The sequence below is a fragment of the Lissotriton helveticus genome, chromosome 4_1 (genome assembly GCF_964261635.1).
Source record: "Lissotriton helveticus chromosome 4_1, aLisHel1.1, whole genome shotgun sequence".
NCBI lineage: Eukaryota > Metazoa > Chordata > Amphibia > Caudata > Salamandridae > Lissotriton > Lissotriton helveticus.
This window is the reverse complement of record NC_136063.1, coordinates 510,508,714-510,530,582: the sequence shown is the minus strand read 5'-3', so window position 1 is coordinate 510,530,582 and position 21,869 is coordinate 510,508,714. Positions and strand designations below refer to the sequence as shown.

General features: G+C 49.6%; 1 protein-coding gene across 1 annotated transcript in view; it reads left to right on the top strand.

Annotated features, from left to right (window-relative positions):
- The window catches only part of MRPL53 (mitochondrial ribosomal protein L53), a 151,393-nt gene extending 130,075 nt beyond the window's left edge, over positions 1 to 21,318 (top strand). Inside the window, exon 3 of the mRNA XM_078687108.1 lies at positions 20,945 to 21,318. Coding sequence (XP_078543234.1) covers positions 20,945 to 21,063 — 119 coding nt within the window. The 3' untranslated portion in view covers positions 21,064 to 21,318. The remainder of the gene's footprint in view (positions 1 to 20,944) is intronic.
- The last annotated feature ends 551 nt before the right edge of the window (positions 21,319 to 21,869 follow it).

Sequence of the window (21,869 nt, the reverse complement as noted above, 5' to 3'; positions counted from 1 at the left end):
CATCTTCACCCCAATAGCGTCCGGGTTGTCGCGGATTCTGTGCGCAAACGGCTCCATATAAAGGGCGAAGAGGAGCGGCGAGAGAGGGCAACCCTGTCTCGTGCCGCGCTCAATGGTGAAGCTGCTGGAGCTGTGCCCATTGACACGAACTGACGCCGACGGTCTCCTATAGCAGTTAAAGACCATAGTGCGGAACTTCTCACCGATCCCCAGTTTCCCAAGGACCAGCTCGAGGTACGGCTAATGAACCCTATCAAAGGCCTTCTCCGCATCGACCGATAGCAGCATCCGCTCCCCCGGGACGCGTGAGGCCTTTTCCAGCACATGCGCCACCCTCTTCGTATTGTCGACCGTCTGCCGACCAGGCACAAAACCGGCCTGATCCGCCTCCACCAAACCCGGTAAGAGGAGACCCAGTCTGGCCGCCAAAATTCCGGTGTAAAGTTTGAGGTCCACGTTCAGGAGCGAAATGGGCCGGTACGAGCCACACAAGGTCCGGTCCTTCCCCGGCTTGGGGATAACCGATACAGTCGCCGAGAGGAGGTCCGGTGGGATGGCGCCCGGTTCGGAGAAGGAATTGAACAAGCGAGCCAAGAGAGGAGCGACAGCGGGACAGAAGGTCTTGTAGAACAAGGTCGTGTAGCCATCCGGGCCCGGGGCTTTACCATGCTTCAGCCTTGCGATCGCGGAGATGACCTCCTCCACGTGAATGTCCCTCTCTAGGTGGTCCGCCTGGGAGGGGTCCAGGGCCGGGAGGGTCACGGACTCCAGATAGGCCTCAGCCTCTCCCGGTGGGGAAGACTCCGAAGCGTACAGCGCCTCGTAAAAGGATCGAAAGGTATCCGCCACCTCCGCGTCCCCGGAAACCGGGATCCCATCCACTCCCACCAGCTCCTTCACCACATTGCGTTGCTGCGCAGCCCTGAGCCTATGGGCCAGAAGCTTACCGCATCTGTCTCCGCCGGTGTAAAAGGCATGCTTCAGGCGCAGCGCCGCGTACTCCGCCCGATCAAGATCCAGCGCAGAGAGGAGTTTCCGTGCCGCCTTCAGTTGCCTCCAAACGCGAGGAGCCCCTGTACGGCGGTGTACCTGCTCAAGCTCCCTAACCTGCGCCGTCAGCTCGTCCCTCTTGCGCTGGCGTTCCTTATTTTCGGCCGAGGAAATGGAGATAAACTCTCCCCTGACGACCGTTTTCAAAGCCGCCCACTGCGTAGCCAGGGACGTGTCAGAGTTGTCATTGTGGGTCTGGAAGTCCCGGATGACCTCGTCCACTCGCTTCACCACCGATTTCCTATGGAGCAGCGTGTCCCGAAGCCGCCACATCCCTCTCGAGGGGGGGGCCGCCGGCCACGCAAAGACCCCGGAAACCGGCGCGTGGTCGGACAGGGACAAGACCCCGATGTCCGCCGCCACGGCGGCCGAGCGAAGCGGGCCGCTCACCAAGAGGTAATCCAACCGCGAATAAGTGCGGTGCGCATGGGAAAAGTAGGAGTAATCCCTATCGGTGGGATGCATGGTACGCCAGAGGTCATGCAAATCCGTCTCTGCAAGCCGGTCCCGCACCGCCGCAGAAAGCTCCCCCGTTTGCGGGAAGCGCTGAGCAGACCTATCTAGAGCGGAGTCGAAGACTATATTCAGGTCTCCCCCCAGAATGATATGGCGATCGGGCGAGGCAGTAACGTCCACCAACACCGACTCCAGGAAATGATCCTGGTGGTCGTTTGGGCTATAAACCGAACCAACCGTAAAGGCAACACCCCCCAAGCGCATGCGGTACACTAAGAGCCTCCCCTTCTGCTCGGCATGTTTATACAGCACCTCCCCTCTAAAAGAGCTGGCTAGAAGAATGGCCACCCCAGCGGTCTTAGTCGCAGCAGAGGAAAATAGTTGCGTGGGGAACTTGGCAGAGCGCAACCTATGGCAATCTCCGGAGAGTAAATGAGTCTCCTGCAGGAGGCAAATATCCGCCCGCGACCCTTCTAACAGGGAGAGGATCGCCCTACGCTTCACGGGATTATTCAGACCCTTGACATTAAGGGTCACTACCTTCAGGGGCGGCATCGCCTCCAGGGGAGCAGCACGCTATGAAGCAGATGGGGGATCAGCGGAGGGGGCGCGCGGGGCAGGGGCGCAGGGAAGGCCAGTGGCGGCCTCGTACTCGGTCGGACTACATCGGACGGGACCCCCCCCACAACAAACCAACAATGAAACCCCCCCAAAAACCACTTATGGCAACCGGCCAAAACAAAAAGGAAAAAACCCCACCCCATAGTCTCAGTCTAGCCCAAATGGGCGAGTCTGCAGAAAACAGTCAAGTGGACGTCCAGCCACGCACCACCCCCCCGCCCCCCCAGCCCCAGCCCAACATCGTTAAAGCTAAGAACCTCTCCCCCCGGAGAAAAATTAGGCCGTTAAGGCCACACCAGTAGATGCAGGCAAGTCCTCGGCCGCAGTCCTCAGGGCCTCCGCCATTTCAGCTCTGATGGTGGGCGAGTCCGGACGACTCACCGGCGCTGACGATGGGCGCCTTCTCGACCTCCGTCGGCCCCGCCGCTCGGGGCGCCTCCGCGCGGGCGTAGCCCCGTCCTCCGCCGTAGTAGTAAGACCCAGCACCCCGCAAACATCCTGTAAGGAGCGCAGCTGATGCAGTACCCCATTCCATCGAAAGATAAGACGGAAGGGGTGGCCCCAAGAATAGGCCGTCTCGTGCTCTCGCAGAAAGTCCGTAGCGATGCGAAAGGACCTGCTCTTTTGCAGCGTGATAGCGGACAGGTCCTGATAAAGCGCCACAGGTCGGTCGCGGAAGGTCAGCGGCTGCTTCCTACGGGCCTCCGTCATGATGCGCTCCTTTAGAGGGAAATCCGGCAAGAACGCCAAGATATCAGGCGGGGGCGCCGATGACTGGCGCTGGCGGCCCACCCTGTGCGCTCTGTCAATGCGGATGGGGAAATCCGCTCCCTCCTCCAAGATGTCGCGGAACAGGTCCTGCAGATAAGCCACCAGGTCCGCACCTTCGTCGGCGGATGAAACACCCCGCACCCGGATGTTATTCCGCCTGGACCTGTTCTCGAGGTCCTCCGAGTGGGCCTGGAGCTCGACACATTGCTCCCGGAGGCGGAGGACATCCTGTTGGAGATGGGTTATCTCCTCATCGCGACTCTGAGCCGCCGTCTCCACCGCGTCGACCCGTTCACCCAGGCCCTCGACATCCCTGCGCACCTCCCGGATCTCTCCTGCCACCTCAGCCTTCAGAGTCTGAAAGTCCTCCTTGAGGGAGGCGAATAAGTCCTCCATGAAGGACCGCGTGACCGGCGGCTCGACCGCAGTTGCGCCCGTGGACACCCGGGAAGCCCCCGGGGACGGCAGCGCCCTGTCGCGTAGTTGCTGGGGCCTGCCGAGCATTTCCGGCAAGGTGCGATCTCCCCGTGCTACGCCACGTCTTCCAGCCATCCTAGGGCCCAGCAAAGTCCAGGGTCAGTTGCCGCAGGCGATCGCCACCGCTCGTGGGCTCAAGATGCGAGGCCCTCGCCGAGGACAAGGGTAGTGCGTCACAGGCGACAAGATGGCGGACCGGGCGCGGGCAAGACGGCCCCCGGACCAACAGGGCAGGCAGGCAGCAAAGTCCGAAGAGCAGGTCTCCCGTCCCGGGTTCCCAGGGAGGGCAGCAGATGAACTGGCGCCAGAACGAGACGAGGCTCCCGTGTGAAAAGGGCGCGGGCAGGGTTCACCAGGTACAGCCAAACAAAGACAAGATGGCGGGAGGGTGGGACCCAAGAAGGCAGCCCGGGCCAGCAAGTCCGTGGGCAACACTCAAATGAGGACGGGTCCGGAAAGTCTGAAATCGGCGCTCCCCTCCACTACCAGTCGAGTGCCCGGCTCGGGCTCCGTCCAAACACCGCCATCAGCGCCTCCGGGCGCGGGATGCGGAAGGCGCCGCCCTTCGAGACCCCGGGCAGTGGGGGGATCGCGGCCAGGGCTAAGGTCCGTCGCCCAGCTGTGGTGCCCGCCACCAGGCATCGGTCAGGAAGCTGCCTCACTCCCCGGAGTCCGTCCAGTCCGCCGTGCAGCGCCCGGGCCAGCCAAGGCGCGCGGACAGCGCCGCTCCACGCTCCGCCTCCAGGCTCTTCTCCTCGGGGCGACCCGGCTCCAATCCTCGGAGCGATCTCTGGAGAGACCTCTCGGGAACTTCCCCCGGGGCCCCAGAAGTATAAGCGGCACCAAAATGTGCCCCAGGCACTCCGGCACAGTACCCTCGCCCGCAGTGCAGCCGCGGGGGGAGAGAAGCGCTAGAATCGGGGCTCGAGTTGAGCCGGGCCGGAGGAGCTACGGGAGGAAGCGTCCGCTCACCCCGCCATCTTGGCCACGCCCCGCCTACAATTCGACTTTAGATTGAGATTGGGCTTAAATATATATTTAAATGTTGCCTAATTAAGATACTATTGTCATCTTTAGAAAAATCCTGATACTTTATCATTTATAAATACCCTTTGAAAATGGCTTCCACAGGCTCTTCTATATACAGCCGATAATATTTGTTTGGAGGGATGCGTGCTTGCCTACTTGGCACACAGTCCACAGATATACATTTTCTCTGTTTTGTTCCTTCATTTTTCGCATGATGCCTTCCTATCCCCACTACTGTTAATCTGCATATCTAACGAAGGAATTTGGTTTAATCTTTGGGCGTTACATTCTGAACATGTGCAATTGAAAGAAGCTACTGGTAACACTCATTTCGCCAAGTACAGCATCTATATTCTTCTCTCTGCACCCTTACATCCAGAACGTTACTACTGAATTACTACCACCCAGGGTTTGAGCTTGTCCCTCACTCAGGGAGATCACACTGTCCTGAATCTACATCTTATGCTGTCAAAACATAAGCATGAGTAGGGAGATGCTCCACATCAGATGCAAATATGTTTATATGTTAAAACTGTACCATACAGCTTATCCACATTTTGTCATGTTTATTAGCTGTCTGTCAAGCAAAATCAACATTGTTGTACAAATGTCTCAGCCATCTAGTTTATCAGTATTTATGCCAGTAAATCTGTGTACTGCTATCTTTCATGCTTATGTGCAACATTTCTGTTATAAATTACCCGCTACACACAGAAATAAACAAACAAATAAACAAGTAAATAAAATAAATTGTTTTCACCACATAAAGGATCCTTGGAATCTACAATTAACAGTCTCCTAGAATAAAATAGTTGATGTTCTTAAATATAACATAATCACTCAAATGAAGTTTAATTCAGTGGCCCATAGTGAACAAAGTATTAATGAGAGGCAAGGTGGAGATCTTGATTTGAACTTACATATTCCCCTTCCAGGTCCTAACATTGTGTACCTTTTTGGCAAGGTGACATAATAAGTGGGGGTTTTCGTGGTAAAAAATAAGCTTTTCTGATAACTGGCTAACAGAATTTCAGTCTTCATAATCAAAAAGGGGGCTTTCATGTATATCTTCAGCATCTTGTGTAAACACGTGCTTAAATACCTCTTGGTCCATTTATTTTGTGACCAAGTACAGAGGGTCCAGCTCCTGATGAGAATGTGGAACCCATCTTGAAACTCCCACTAAGTCTTCTAAGTAAGAAGTATACCAGGTTCATGAAATGTTGCAAAAATCCCGCCTGTCTCCAATCTATAATTCTGTAGTCTAAATGATTTCGAAATTAATTTAGACTATACATTGATTTTGCTATCAGTGCCATTCATCGTCATCAAATCCCCTTCGTCATGGAATGTGTTTGATATTGTTACTAATGTTGTTCTCGTCGAGGAGGGGTTCACTGAAAAATGACTGGATATAAAAACCAGTTCTACCAATGACTGCAGTCATTGTGTCCAGCACAGTGCCTGTAATAACCAAATTAGCAACACGGTTGTGTTTTGTCCGTTGCATCATATCTTCAGGAGTGAATGTCTTTTGAAGATGGATTAACATATGTTTGGACTCCAAACTTGTTCTAGAAACCTTGTACAATTATTGACTGCCTTTTACCATTATTGAATGGTGTAAGTACTGCCTTATACCATTATTGAAAGACGTATACCATTATTGGATTTCCTCATTTAGCACCTTGCGAATGTTGTGTTGTTTTCTGATGCCAGTTTCCGAATCAAGGTCTATATACTCTGTTACATCATTTGCCACCCAATCAACATGAAAAAAGATGGCCTTGTGGCAAATTTCTGATGATGTCCTTTGCTTGAAATTAGTTTGACACTGCACCTCTTGCATTAGTAGTCAGTAACTTTGGAACCATGTAGTGTTTCAGGACCTGTGTGCCTTTCAGGGAGTTTACATTCATTTTATCTGTCTTTCATTTAAGTGGCCTCTCACCAACAGAATTTAGAAGTGGCTTATGGGTCCCATATTTGCTTTCCCTTAACTTTCTCTGTTCTTTTTGATGTGGATCATAGTTTTCCTTTTACCAAGGGAAGCAACAGGTCATCACTTAAAGGCATAGGCTCCATCGCTAGCCAGTCTTTTCCTTCAATCTTGATATAGATTTTCATCATCAGAGCTTTGGTTATACAAAGATACCCTCCGCCTCACAACCAGCTCTGACAGCCTCTCACCCGACATGGAGCACCTCCACATCCTGGCCAACCCGAATGCCACCCTCCATGGCAACCTCATTTACAGTCTTCCTGGACCCCGGCCACCTTCAGTGAAGCCACATCCGACTTCATCGCTCACCACGCTCCTGCCTCAATGGACTAAATCCTCCTCAGCAACCTCAATTTCCACCTGAACAACCTCGAAGACCACAACACTTCATCCCTACTGAAGAACCTCGCAACCATTAGACTCAAACAACTGGTCAAATGCCAACCCACTCAGTTTGACACATAGTCGACCCCATCTTCTCCACAAGAAACAACATCTCTGTCAGCCACACCTCTAAACCACACTGGACAAACCACCACTGCGTCCACTTCTCCTTCACCAAACCCACCGCTCACCCCCTTGCCTAACACGATCCTTCACTGAAGATCAGCTCACTCGCCTCCCTCAGCAAGACAAAACCACAGACATCCACAGATGCCAACACCTCGGCACGCAATCTCCACTGCTGGATCTCTGACTGCGCCAATACACTGCCTCCCCTCAAGAAACCCTCAGGCAAGCAGCCATTCAAGAAAGCCAGCTGGTACTCTCCAGGCGCACCTACAGACGGCTCGAGAAAAGATGAAAGAGCAGCAAGATCATGGCAGACCACCCAGCCTCGAAATCCGCAGTCACTGCACCCCATCGCCTCATCAGAACAACAAAGAAAGCAGCAATCGAGGAATGTATCAATGTCAACGCACACAGTAGCAAAGGACTCTTTGCCGTGGTCGAAGAATTTGCCAAACCCAGCACAGAGACAGCAGACATACCCCCATCCCAAGACCTCCGCGACAACCTCGCCACCTTTTTCGACAGCAAGATCAAGGAGATCTACAATAGCTTCGCAACCCGGCTCAACCAACCCACCCGCAACCAAAACAGCCAATTGCTCCTGCCCCCAGCAGACCATGACCAACTGGACTGCCCTCACCTCTGACTACACCTTCAGGATCATGAAGAGCATCAACCTCGGAGCCCCCTCGAATTCTTTTTTTTTTTTTTTTTTTTTTGAAAACCTTTATTGTACAAAGAAAGCTCACAAATACGGGCCTACAACCCACGAGGGCTGGCCACCACATGGTAGATAACGTAATAAACGAAAAACAAATTCTCAACAGGATATGTCACCAGGAGCACAGGAGAAACAACAAAAGGCATCGAGCAATCAGCAAGAACAGGACAATAAAAGGTTAATTTTCTAATGCGGGGTGGGGGAACAGAAGAACCATGGGCCGTGCAAAAAACAACCAGGGAGGGGCCGCGGCAAGCCGCCATCTTATGATCACAGAATGACAAAAGAGGCCATACAAACATAGCTATCAAAGAGTATAAACATAATCGGAATATAAAGAAACGACAATGGCATCAATCAAACTGCACCTACCCGTCGCCGCCCCCACCCAAATTGAGGAGACATGATCAAAAAGGCCCACATAATAAAAGACAATACGATACGCACCCCAACAAAAATAAAAGGACCCCCATAAAGGAGGAAAAAGGGGAGAGGGAAAAAGGGAACGAAAGAAGGGACTCCCACCAAACCACGCACCCCCAGGAGTGAAAGCAGGATAATAGAGTCCGGCAAGCGACGTAGCAAAAAATCGATACCGAATTACCCAGCGAGCCACAATCAGATACACACCGGAATACGAAAGTCACAGAAACTCCCCAGGGGGATACAGGAGGAGACGGAGTCCCGAAAAAAGTGAACACACAAGAGCCATAGAACAGAAAAAGAGGAAATAAGGGAGGAAAAAGACCCCCCAATACGGACAGACCCCCCCAACCCACCCTTAAAGCCCACCCTGCACCCCTGCAGAAGGCTACGGCCTACCCCCCCGCAGCGTGCCTGTCGCCCTAATTAGAACCCGAAATATAGCAGAGCAAAGTTAAGTCGGAAACAAAAGACAAAAATGGGAAGGGAAGAGAAGGAAACGAGGGATGGGAAACACACACAGACATACACGGGGGAGGGCCGGGAGACAGGAGTAAACGCACCCAGCCACCCGCCTGAGACGAGGAGCCAAGTCCCCGGGAAGCCAAAGAACATCGGGTTAAAGTCCAGGGGCACCAGTCAGTCACACAGAACCATACCGGGACAGGTTGACCATCCAAACCAGTGCAAGACTACCGCACACAGATGCCAGTATACATCAGCCCTGTCCTTGTTTGTCCAAAGTGGAAACGGTCCGATCCAGCGAGGACCAGGCTACGAAGAACAGGAGACAGACAGCAGGAAGATCCAACGGCAGTCCGGAAATGGCATGTAAAGTGGAACACGGAAGATCCAGGAAAGTCACGAAGTGTAGCAAACGATGCAGGCACAAGTCCAAGGATATGTCCAGAAAAACCGACCCATCTGGGCCAGCACAGGAGACATCGCCGGGCAGCAGCGACCGAAAGGAAGCGGGAGAGTCATGAAGGCCAGGCCAAGCAAAATCCAGCTCCCGGGCCTGAGAAAAAGAAGGTAGCGCAGGAGGAGGAGGCGCCATCAAGTTCCGTACATCAGCAGACGCGGTCGGAGCCGGGGCCAATTCCGCCAGGATAATTCCAGCCGCACCCCGCGGCGGCACAATCACATCTGGCCGTGGGGGCCCCGGAGGCCCGCCGTGAGGAACCATCTCCGAAGCTAGGACAGGCGCGGTCACACAGAGCCGCCAGGAGAGCAGGGTGTCCAGTACCTCCTTAAGTGTAGGAAAACCTTTACAGTATCCGGCACCCGGGCCAGGCGGCGGGCCTCCAGCGCTCGCCCAGGCCCGGTCAAGACACCCGGGGTCGGGCGCCATTTTGAGAGTCCGACAAGGCAGCGCGGCTGTAAATCTCCGCCGGGGCGGCAGCAAGGCAAACAAAGTCCCGCCGACCGGCAACAGAGCACCCCGGGCAGGAAGGGGGGCCACCAGAAGAGAGGGACTCGCCGGCCACCCAATGCCGCCGGTCCCGTTCTCCGAGTCCGGGCGGCAAAATCAAAATGGCCGGACCGGAGAACAAAGGGAGAGCAAGCCGGACACACGAGGAGCTCCGACCACGGAAGGCAGCGCCTCCACCATAGGCCTCCTCCCCACGGGAATCGGCCAGGAAGGACCTCCGGCCCACACAAACAACGGCCTTCCGACCACCTCCTCCGCGCCCCGGAGGGTAGATCTGCAGGCTCCGTCCGGCCCGGGAGCCGGCAAGAAGATCCAGGCCAGTCCGCCTCCGACACCCCAATACGATCGGGGGCACTGCACCGGATCCACAGCAGCCAGGATAACCGGAACAAGAGGTAAGTGCCTGCAAGGCGTCGTAGCACTACCACACAGCAAACAGGGCTTCCCGGGGCAGGATTACAGCAGGATAAATGTGAAAACACAGGCGGGCGAACGGAGCCGAGCTAAAGCGCGGCCATCTCGGTCGCGAGCTAGGCTCCTCCCCCCCCCTCGTATTCTTGATCTCACCACATCTTTAACAGAGCCGGCTCCTCCATCGCACCAGAACTCTGCTGCACCATCAACTCTTCCATCGAGTCCACAACTTTCCCGGAAGACTGGAAGCACCCAGTGATCAAACCCTGCTAAAGAAACCTTCTGCTGACTCAACGGACCTCATAAACTACAGACCCATCTCTGTGCTCCCCTTCCCAGCCAAAGCCATTGAGAAAGGTATCAACGCCCAACTCTCTGACTTCGTCGAAATGAACAACATCCTGAACCTCTGCAAGTCAGGCTCTAGAAGCAACCACAGCACTAAACCGATCTCATTCACTGCTACAGAGGACATCTGCACCCTCCTCGACTGAGGCAAGACTGCAGCCCTCATCCTCCTGCACCTCTCATCACCCTTCGACACTGTCTCCCAACACACCCTGTTTGCAAGTCTCCACAACGCCAGCATCCACAAAAAAGCCCTATAATTGATCCGCTCCTTCCTCACTGGCCGAATGCAGAATCAGACTTCCACTGTTCAAATCTGAACCCACTGACATCAGCTGCAGAGTGCCTCAGGGATCTTCACCAAGCTCCACCCTCCTTACCATCTACATGGCCCGCTTACAGCCATCGTCAGAAGCCATGAACTCAACATTCTCTCCTACACAACGACACCCAGCTGTTTCTCTCTCTCACAGCCGAACCCACAGCCGCCAAAAGCAACTTCCATGATTAGCTGAAGGCAGTCGCCACCTGGATGAGGACATTTGCCTCAAGCTTAACCCAGACATGACCAAAGTCCTCATTCTGGGCACCTTCTCCTCCGCCTGGGACGACTCTTGGTGGCCTGCAGCGATCGGAATCCCCCCATCCACGGACCACGCATGAAACCTCAGCATCATCCTGAACTCCTCGCTTTCAATGAACCGCCAAATCAACACTGTTTCGTTCTCCTGCCTCAACACACTCTGCCTCCTTCGTAAGATCTTCAAGTGAATCCCCACCTAGTCCCAGAAAACGCTCACCCATACGCTCGTCAGCAGCAGATTTGACTACGGCAATGCACTCTATGCTGGCACCACCCAGAAACTCCAAAAGAAACTGCAGAACATCCAGAACACCTCTGCCAGACTCATCCTGAACATCCCATGCTGCAACTACATCAATGGCCACCTGAGAGACCTTCATTGGCTACCTGTCAACAAGAGAATCACCTTCAAGCTTCTTACTCACGCCTACAAAGCACTCCACAATGCCGGACCTCTGTACCTCAAGCCCCGCCTCTCCTTCTCCCCTGGGCCCAGCTGGCCCTGGCCACCTACCCATGGATCTGCGAGACCACGGCTGGAGGAAGATCCTTCTCCTACCTTACTGCGAAGAACTGGAACTCCCTGCCCCTTGCACCTCAGGCAATCACATCGCGACCGCAATTCAGGAAGGACCTCAAGACCTGGCTCTTTGACTGAACTGTAGACCTTACCCCCACACAGCACCTTGAGACCCTCACGGGTGAGTAGTCACGCTTTATAAGAGTACTAATTGATTGACTGGTTGGTTACTCTAATTAATGCTGTACGGCACAACACCTACGTGCTCAACTCGGGGAGGGGAGGAATTGTACATGTTTAGAATTTCATCTGTAAAAAAGACCAATGTTATTCTTCATTGGACATTTATTCCCTTTTTAAACCTTCGAGAGTTATGCCATTTTACAAAATAATTTTTTGATTAATATGGTAATATGTCCCATCACAAGCTTAAATACAGGTGTCCTAAACCAAAGTTGGTTTAAAGCATTCCTGTTTCATTTATTTAGTGGTTCAATCAACATATAGCAGGTCGCAGGCACTGACATGTGAGGACTTCAGTGTAGCACCTCACAGGTGGGAAGGGTCTGTTTGAAATAATTCTTCCTCATTCCCACTACATACAGAAGTTTTCACATTCTGATGAAAAACAGAACTAACTGTGAACGTACCTTTTGGCATGGTTGAGACTTCTTCCGGGTGCAGATGCTCCTCAAGAAACAAACCAATGGTGAAAAGTATAAAATCTTGGACTGGGTACTCATAGTGAATAGCAACACCATTTAGAGTTCCTTTTGGTAGTTTTAATCCAACGATGACCATCAAATTGGTATTTTAATTGTCTCTTGAAGGATCATTATTGGTGGACAGAATGTGGCAACCCTTGCATCATAATCTTATTACTGACATTTACCTGTCCTTTCACTCCGAGCAAGATTTAAATCCTTACATACTTTAAACAGAAAAACTATCCTCAATTCCAGCAGGAAGGGTGACATATTCTTTTAGCTACACTTCTAAGACACAAATAAGTACATGTTTTTGCACTTTAACTTGGCCACCAAATTCCACAAGTTACTTTCATGGCAGTGCCCAACCAAAACCTATAGATTGTTACATACGTTTATGCAAAATAATAATTTTGTATTTTGCCTGTTACAACAAACATAGTTTGTATTTTATTTAACTTTCGTTGTTAATATTGCAGTATTCGCTGCAATTACAGAGCATATGTGAGTATTATGAAAGACCTTTGGTTATGTTATTAGAGCAGAGATATTACCCCCCTCCCCCCCAATTTTTGGTATGAGATCTAAGCGACATCATTCCTTAAATAATGGCCCTTGATCCTTGGCATTGCGCATCTCAAAAAAATTTCTTCAAATTTGTCAATTTGCAAGAGACTGAAAAGGGAAGTGCCACTAATACTATTGAAAGGTTTTTGGGTGACTAAGCCAAGAGTATAGTTGAGGAATACTATGCGTAATACAGTATCAATGAGTGGACTGATGTCAAGTAATCAACTTTGAGACTTAGCATTGTAGTCCTTCTGTCAATTTCATATTTAGGTTTTTATAATAAACATTTGACAGCGAGATAGAACTGTAATTCTCCATTCAGACATATTGCTCTTCTCATTTTACATTTGAATGGTACACATAGGCCAGGCATCTAAATTACAAGCCGTACATCATCATTAAGAAGCACATACTAGCATCCTTCAAGACTATTTAAAAAAAATCACAGATTACTGTCTATCAATTATGTTCACAAGGCAGAAATAGATGGGAAGTATGGGGCAAATCATAAAGATTAATTCAGAAGTCCTTTTCAGGAATCAGGGAATGGGAACCAAGCATATTCATGAATCAGCAAGAGGCAAGAAACAGTGTACAGGCAAAGGCAGGGCACTTACCCAAAAGACATCTGGCAAGTCCAACAGACCATAAGAAGATACTGGGATTTATGAATAGGCGGCTCTGGAAGACAGAATGATGATGCTTGGTGGACAATTAACACATATTTGGCAGTTATCATTTCTGGGTAACTAGCCTACTAGCCATTTAGGAAACATGGGTCACACAATAGTTCCAGGTCATGATGGGCAGTATCAATAGAAAGAGGTTGGAAAGATTTAATTAAGCCATCTGGCAACATTTCTTTTGAGTTGTTTTGACTTCTGCTACTAGCTGAGTTAATTCACTGGCCTTGGATTCTCTCACCTTTGTTATTCTTTTTTTTTTTTTTTTTGAAAACCTTTATTTGTGCGTACACAAAATACAAATACAAGCCTACAACCATCAGGCCGGCCACAAAATGTGAGCGAAAGCGCATGCAAAATGACGACGCAATAGCACAACGATAGCAACAATCGAGCAGTCAGGAGATCCACTATAAGCACTCGCTATCGCGCCTCAGGAGCACTGAAGGTTAATTTTAAAGGTTCCATAGCAACTATTAAAGTCCAACTGTTACGTTTTGAATGAAAATAACAACATATACACTTAAGAAAAAAGGGGGGTCCCAATAGGCGTGACATAACAGCTGCCACGGATTACACAAAGCCAGCAACCCAATGTCAAGCATCTTCAGGCGGCGTGGCGGCCCAGAAACAGCACAGCAGGGGTATCAGAGCCAATATCTCAATAAAGAACCACCGCCGCCCGCCCTCCAGCCACCCAGACACGGACCCAAGGTAATAAGAAAAGGAAAACTAAAAGAAGAAGAAAAAACAAGGCACCATAGAAACAGAAGAAACCGAAATACCCAACCCCCAACCCCCCACCCTACAAGCATGCAGAGGCTACGGCCTACCCCCCCCCCCTGCAATGTGTCTGTCGCCCAATAAACCCGAAATATAGAAGAAAGAATAAGAAAGGAAGAAGAAGTATCATAACACCGAAGATATAGGGAGCAAGAAAAGAACAACCTAATCTAGAACTCCCATGTAACACCTAACCCCGGAGGAGGGCCACAATCACAGATTCCCGGACTCCATCGCTCGCACCAAACTTCCGCCCCTTACACAAAGTCAAAAAGAAGACAGACATTACACGCACATGTGAAAAGGGATATAAAAAATCGCGCCCCTAAGTATGTCAGAATAGCGGTACAGTCTGGGCCCCCACCAGCCGATCGACACAAATAACAACATCACGAACAGCAAGATGCACCCCCGGCCCACCAAAACACCCGCCCCGTGAAAAAGGGAGCCAAATCGGACACATTGTAACCTAAAATAGCAAAGGATCATTTCAAATAGCACGCACAGGTATCACAAGAAAGCAGCGCCATTCAGGTCCACGCCAGCCAAGAGAGAAAGACAGCGCAAAATAATGCAGTTTGGGGGAACCTAAACAAAGTAAGGATATAGCCGCACAACTCAAAAATTAGCACTGTAGGCGCCCATAATTACAAGGAAAACTTCGAAAGAGCAGTCCGAGGAGAGTCCCTGCCAGCCAGTCCAGAAAGAGCATCGATGGAGAGTTCCTCAGCCCTGGCCAGATCGTGAGCGTTTCCTCAAACATGGCCACCGGGAGAGGTACAACTCAGACAAAGCCGGAGGACAAAATGGCCACCGCCGATGTAACGAAGGGGGGCCAAGACAAAATGTGCAGCACCAGTCACTTGCCGAGCCGCAGGCAGACAGGATAAGCACCCCCGCACACAGGAATAGACCTCCAGTCCGTCGCCAGAAATCAAATGTTCGCAAAGCTGCAAGTTCCAGGGGGACCGATGTTGAAAAAGTCACAGGATGAAACACTAACCTCTCCGTATACACAGTCTCAGACCCCGACAAAAAAGGAAACATTGTAGCGCCACTGAAGCAGTCGGACGGCCGTTCACAGGCATCACGGCGAATAGGGAAAATCAGCCCCGACTCGCGCTCATTCCAAATTTCGGCATCCCCAACAGAGACAGACAAGGGCGAGCCAGAATAGTCCTGAGCAGCGATCGTATTCCCCCGAGTCGAGAGAGGGATACCGTCGAGCCGCTCACTCAATGCACCGGAGAAGGCAAGCCAGTCACGGCGGAGCCCGGCAAGTTCGGACAGGATGACCCCGTACGGGGATAATGTCAGCCGACACTCCAGCTCCACAGTAGGGAATAGTTCTCCAGGCGCAACATCCAGCTCACCAACGGGCAGGGTGGCACAATCTTCACACGAGATAGCCCTCACCACCGCAGGGAAGGCAGCCGCCATGCCTTCAGCCCCGGGGCGTGCACACGGAGATAGGGCCGAGCTCGGTTCCAAACAAGCGTACTCCGGGTCACCACTGCTAGTAAAACACTCGGCCTGGGAGCGCCGTACGGGGAATACCATTGCCGGTTCGCATCCGGGTGAAGGCGAGCACAGGGGCGGTCAGCAAGACAGAGCTGCTGCGAAGAGCCGCAGCGTCCCCCAGGGAGGCAGTCACAGCGGGTAGACGGCAGCACGACGAGTCGGGTTTATGGAGCGGGGCACTGGGGTGGTCAAGGATCCAACAGAGTCCCCTTTGAGCAGCAACAGGAAGGAGCGCACCGGCGCACCTCCGGTTCAGTAAGCCGCTGCCGGGCCAGTGACCGCCGGCGGAGAGGAAGCAGAGGGGGTCCCAGAGCCAGGGCTATGGCGGTCATCCAGACAGCACGACGATATCTCTCCCCAGACAGCACGCAGGGACCTCGGAAGACCACAAATAGAAGCAGCGCGGTCAATGCTTCGCCACACAGCCATCAAAAGACAGAATAAAAGTCAGGATGTCGGTGCTGGGCGCACAGGCTCGCGGAGCCGGGAATCAACACGTCCGTTCAGGTCGCCATCTTGGCTCCTCCTCACCTTTGTTATTCTTGACCGTACTCATTCCCTGTCCCTCCCTTTCTTGATTCTGTTGGTTGCGTTGTAGACTGAATATGTTGGTGTTGTGTTTGACTACTTCCTTGTAAGTGTTTTTCAGCAGCATTTCGATTCCAGATGGAGTCTTGGTATTCCTAGGAGTCTGTTACAGATTAGCTTTACAGAATTAACTTTACTCTAGCGCATGCTGGTTAGTGATTTTGTATTCACCACGAGTTCAACTTAAATCCATTCCAGTGTTCAATGACCACCCAGCATAACACAGTGAAGACAAGAGTTGAGCAGAAATTTAACATCACATGGTACCAGTCGCTGAAGTATATCACCCCGCTTCTCTTTGTTTTTTCTTCTCTTTTCCCCTTAGAGCCTATACCATTGAGCCTTACAGAGCTCCGTGAGCAGACATTGGCAGGAAGGCAGCATTTGCGTTAAATCTGCTTGCCACAAAACTCACCTGTGTTAGTAGGTCTTACCAGTCCTGTGAGTGTGGTGGTGTGCCCCACAAACGCTAGCTTTTCACTGGATGGTTCATTAATACTGTGTTTATAGCTGGTTTAGAGGCATTCTGTCAGCTAATTAAGAAACATCACTATGATTGCTGATGTCTGACAGTACCATATCAAGTTAATTACATTTTATAGACTTAGTACTCATTCTGCAGAGCTAACCATGTTCCACAAATCTTATTAGTTGTGAAATGTGAGAGATAAACTATTCCCCTTGAATCACAAATCTCATAAACTTTTGCTTCTTATTTGTCCGGTTCCTTAGGCTTGCTCTCCTCTTCTTGTGTTTGTGCCTCCGCTGGGGCATTGAGGCATTATTTTCATCTTTCCACTGCTCATTTTCAGGTACCACTTTTTTAGGTCTCGCCTAGGCAGCGCATGCTCTATCTCGTCGAGAGATGCTGTATACAGTATAGTGGGGGAAGCTGCGCCCACTTTCCAGCCTTATTTTTGATTGGCTTGCATCCTATTTTCTGCACTCTGATTGGTGCTTGGATTGGTAATCCCGACTCCTGACGGGTATGTCGTAATTTTTTGCCTTCCGAGGCTATTGGCCCCTTTACTTCTTAAACAGCTTTGCTCCTCTGCCTCTGCCCTTTCCCTCCCATACTCCGTGACTTCTTCGACCACCAACACCTTCCCACCCCCTCCTGTTCGTGCTTTCTTTTACGTCTGCACCTCCGTTAAAAATGCAATAGGACTTGCGTGAATATGCGTCCTATTGCATTTTCAGTGCTTGTTTGCTATTTGATTCGTGGGTGCATTCGCACTATTTGTCTTGCATGCGCGCAATGCCTTACATCGTACGCATGCGGGACAAAACACCACAGGTATGTCCGGGTTACCGTAGGCCCAGGTTGGTATTTGCAAACACCACACGCATTTACGGCTTGCTGTAGACCGGGGAGCATTATCAGCATTGGACGGGAAGAAGGAGGCCCTTTTCCCTGTAGACGGAGCCATGGTGAGTAGGATAGGCTGTGGTTGTGCTTTAAAATGCGTTTTTAATCTACCTTCATCCTGTCCTTGGAGTGGCGCTGCTTGTCTTTTGACCCGCCGGAGCTCACAAATGCAAGTAGAGGAATCCGCCGATCTTTAAATACAGGCGAAAGTGGTGTCATGGCATCCTATTTGTCAGAAGCTATAGAGATGGGCTTTTTGAATTTTTAACATGTACAGGAGTGATAGAGGGAAGGAAACCGAGACATTCCTTATGTTTACACTCGAACACCGGAACTAGTAAGTGTGGAGATGATGTTGGTAACGTGACATATGACCGTGGAATCAGACTTATTACTGTTGGGAGGCTTGCCTTAAATAAGGAGATCCGTACACGTTGTGAGCGTGTCTGGTTTAACTGCAGCGCCTGCAGTGATGCTAAGTCAGGCATGCTGAGATTTTTCAGAATATGCGAGGAGACCGACTAAATGTCTGCAGCAATTTGTACGAAATGCAGGCTCCTCCATCTTCCTTTCACATATGAGCATTGGCAAAGCCAATAGGCCTCGTCTTGCTGTCTAAGGAAATGGGGGAGTCCTCCGGGAGATTGCAGTCACGTTACCAGAGTGGTTGTCCATCATCTGAAGAAAGACGACAAAAGGACAGCGGCAACCTGTGAGCTGGTCAGTTGGGGCAATATCAGCCCCTGTTTCGCGGCTGATGAGGGAGGGAAAAAACACTTCTGTACTTGCAGTAAATAGCTGTTTGGCGGGGAATGGTTGCGACTATGCCAATTATAGCCTTTAGTTTAGGGAGCGCTTTAGAAAACTTGGCCTGCAGGGCTACTCAGGTTTCAAATAGGCTCTGTTCAGTATTTCAAGTTTCGGAGTGTGCTTAACGTGACTTTTGAAAAGTGCTGTATTGTGGCAGTTGAATAGAGCTTGTGGGGCATTGGAAGTGTTTACCTGCACGGATAGTAAGGTAGCCATGTAGGGTGCGTTGTTGGAAGAGTTTTGTCTTTGCTGTGGACCTCCATATAGGAAGTGTTTATGTGTAGCACCAAAGAACGACCTGAGCGACACACTGTTATCCACAAAACATTATTTTAAGAAATTTACACTGTAAAAAAATAATAATATAGGGTCCAAGAACCGAATTCCAAACTGCTGTGGGCAGTAAGCTTGTAGCGATAGAGAGGAATAACTATTTCCGTTAACTTAATCGTGTGCTGATCCCCGTACATGCAGATAGGTCTTTGCGGACATCTGTCAGTCCAGGTGCTTGTGTAGGTACCCACTTCATTTATGACACGTGTAGCAACCTGATGGATGATAGGTGGTTTTGAATACATTGGTACTTTTAGCTGACAAATAGTGGATGCTATGTTAACCCATATGTAAAGACCACCATTACTCAACGGTGGCTGGTGCTGGAGAATTCATGACAAACCAGTGGAAGCAAGATTATTTTTTGTTGTTGCGATTTTATATAGCGTAATCTTGGCCCAAAGGTATTGGAACACCAGTTACATTACACAAGGACACATTAATTTTTGTTTTAGTGTGCGAAGGTGATATGGGCACTATAGAAAATGCCTTAACTGATAACTGAATAAGGGCAAAGTGACTAGCAGCTTCCCGGTACCAGCACCTCCTTCCTTTCACAAGCAGTGGCAGCCAATTTCAGCAAGGCCAGTAACACTCAAGAAATGACACACACCTGTGGGAAGGAAGCTTACGATGGTAACAAATAATATCATGGTGCACACTAGAAAATCAGAAGCCTCTAGGCGCTGAGATGAAAGGTGATGTTGTAATCCAAATCAATGGTACCCGTTAACGGTCAACAAAATGACAGAAGGCTGGGTCGTTAACCCTTGAATTTAAACAAGTCTCTGGGCAGGCACTAAGCCAACTGCGTTAACTTACTTGATTCTGCGTACCGTGATAATGAATACTTTTTATAGCGCATATTCCACCAGACTGGTGACTTCACAGCTCTGTCAGTCACATGTTACTACCATTCAGTTTAATTAGGCACTCGTTTACACCTATGAAAGTTGAAAGGCTGAGTGTACCCCGCTTTAGTGTGAACCCATTAACCTTCCATGTCACATCGAGCGTCTGTGGACCTCACCTGTTTTGAAAGCATTTTTACAACCAAAACAATCTCACACTGCTGTGGTATTGGCAGGATACTGAGACAGCCCACTGCCTTCTCTGAAGAAAGCACATTTGTGAAACTTGCAGCGCTTCTGTCACTTGTGGGACAGGCGCCACTCCTAAACATACAGATGTTATTTTATTGTTAGACTATCGCAGATGACTGCGAAATCTATTCGTCAATGTCGATGTCCTTTCAACATCCTTGCTTGCTATAGGCAATCCTTCTTTGTCCCTCATTGTTTTTTGTTTCCTCCCACTACAACCCAAAACACACCGGTAAATGACATTGTCGTTTACAATACTATTAGCTCCAACTCTCACAAATGCGAGACCAATTTGCATTGCAAATGCTTGTTCTTTTTGTTTAAGCACTCTTAGAGTGGTTGTGTTTTCCAGCTGTTTCTTCCTCATGTATTTCTACCTCCTCCGTGTTATTTTTCTTGCCTTCCGCTAGTTGCCTTCCCTTTAACCTTCTCTTGCCTTTATTGTAGGGGTGGGCGGAATTTGCGTAGTCGCGCTACGCAAAGCTCAGCGAAACAGTAAAAAATCTCCGCGAGCATGCAAAAGTTCCGCAAACACACGGAATGGCTTGGTCTGCCCGTTCACGATGTTTTTTTCCTGTTCACGAACTCTGTTTGCGTGCTTGGGGAGCAATATCTTGCAAAAACGCATTTTGAAAGCGCAAACACGCAAAAAATTTCGCAAAGCCACGGATCGCGATATTTTTGGCAATTCCGTGTTTTCCGCGGAATGCAAAATTACCCAAATTCTGCGAGCGGAACGGAATTTACCGCCCAGGCCTACTTTATTGCTTTCTGACCAGCACTTTACTTGTTTGCTTGTGTTGCTATTTCATCGATCTTATGGTCACTGCTTGTACTGCTGCCTTTTGGGGAAACTTTGGTCCAAATATTTTTCCATGCTCCCCTGAGATGTTGTTCTTATAATAGAATTCTTGAACACGTGTAACGAGTACATTTTTGCATTGTAATTCCCAAATGTTAATGCTCAGTTTTGATTCACGAGAGTATAAACTGGAAAATAAGTGTCTTACCACCTCCTCTCATATTTGGCACAATTCTTCTTTTTCAGATTTTCAAATATGTGGTAGTGGCATTATTATTTCTCTCAGTCTAAAAAAAGTTGCTGTTTCTCTTCCAGATGATGGGGAAAAACTGCAGATGAGAGGAGCACTGTTGACTTCCAAAGAAATGCTTGCTGCCTTTAACTCCAAATGCACTGCAAAGGAACTTCAGGCAAAGGAGAATGCAAAGAAATAGGCTCTAGGCAGAGGAGCAATGTTTTTAAAGCTTCGTACAACCAACATCTATTATTCTGTATGCAACGGACTTCCTGAGAAGTAACATGACTGGAATGGTTTAACCTTTTGGAAGACTTTGAGGTCCTTATCTGTGTTAAATGCGGCAATATGGTTACCTTTTTCTAATTTTATTTAAGCAGGAGAAATTTCAGAAGAGAATGAAGCCATTACCCATCACTGCAACGGACAACTGCAATAAATAGATTCATATACAGTGTTGCTACTTAGTGTGCATTTTTTGCCATTCTCTTTGTGAAACAACATCCTATTATCCTTTGACAGGTTGAGTACAGCACCAGAACTGTAAGTATCACCTTGCTGAACAAGGGGACGGTTGTAACAAATAGGAATTCCATCCCCAGCTAAGGAACATTCTGATGCCCTTTTGCCTTTACGGCTGAATATCATACATTTATCTCTGTAACAAAGTATCTTTCCAAGTTCCCTCAAAGTGAACATATCTGTCCTCTTTTGAAATAAAACAACTCAGACCCAATTAACCTTGAAAATGACCAACTAAAATTATTATAACTGTGTGACCACTCAGCTGGAAAACTTCACACTGGAAAACAGCTTCGGTAATCACATCAGTCTGATTTCAGATCTGAATACAGCACCAAAACTGCCATTCTCAATTTCTAATGGCTCCCTTCAATTTTTTTGATGAAGCAACTCCTGCATTCTGGTACTTCTTTAGCTATCATTTGTCTCTGATTCTTTTTACCATAACCTTCTTCTTCACAAGTTGTTTAGACAAAATATCAG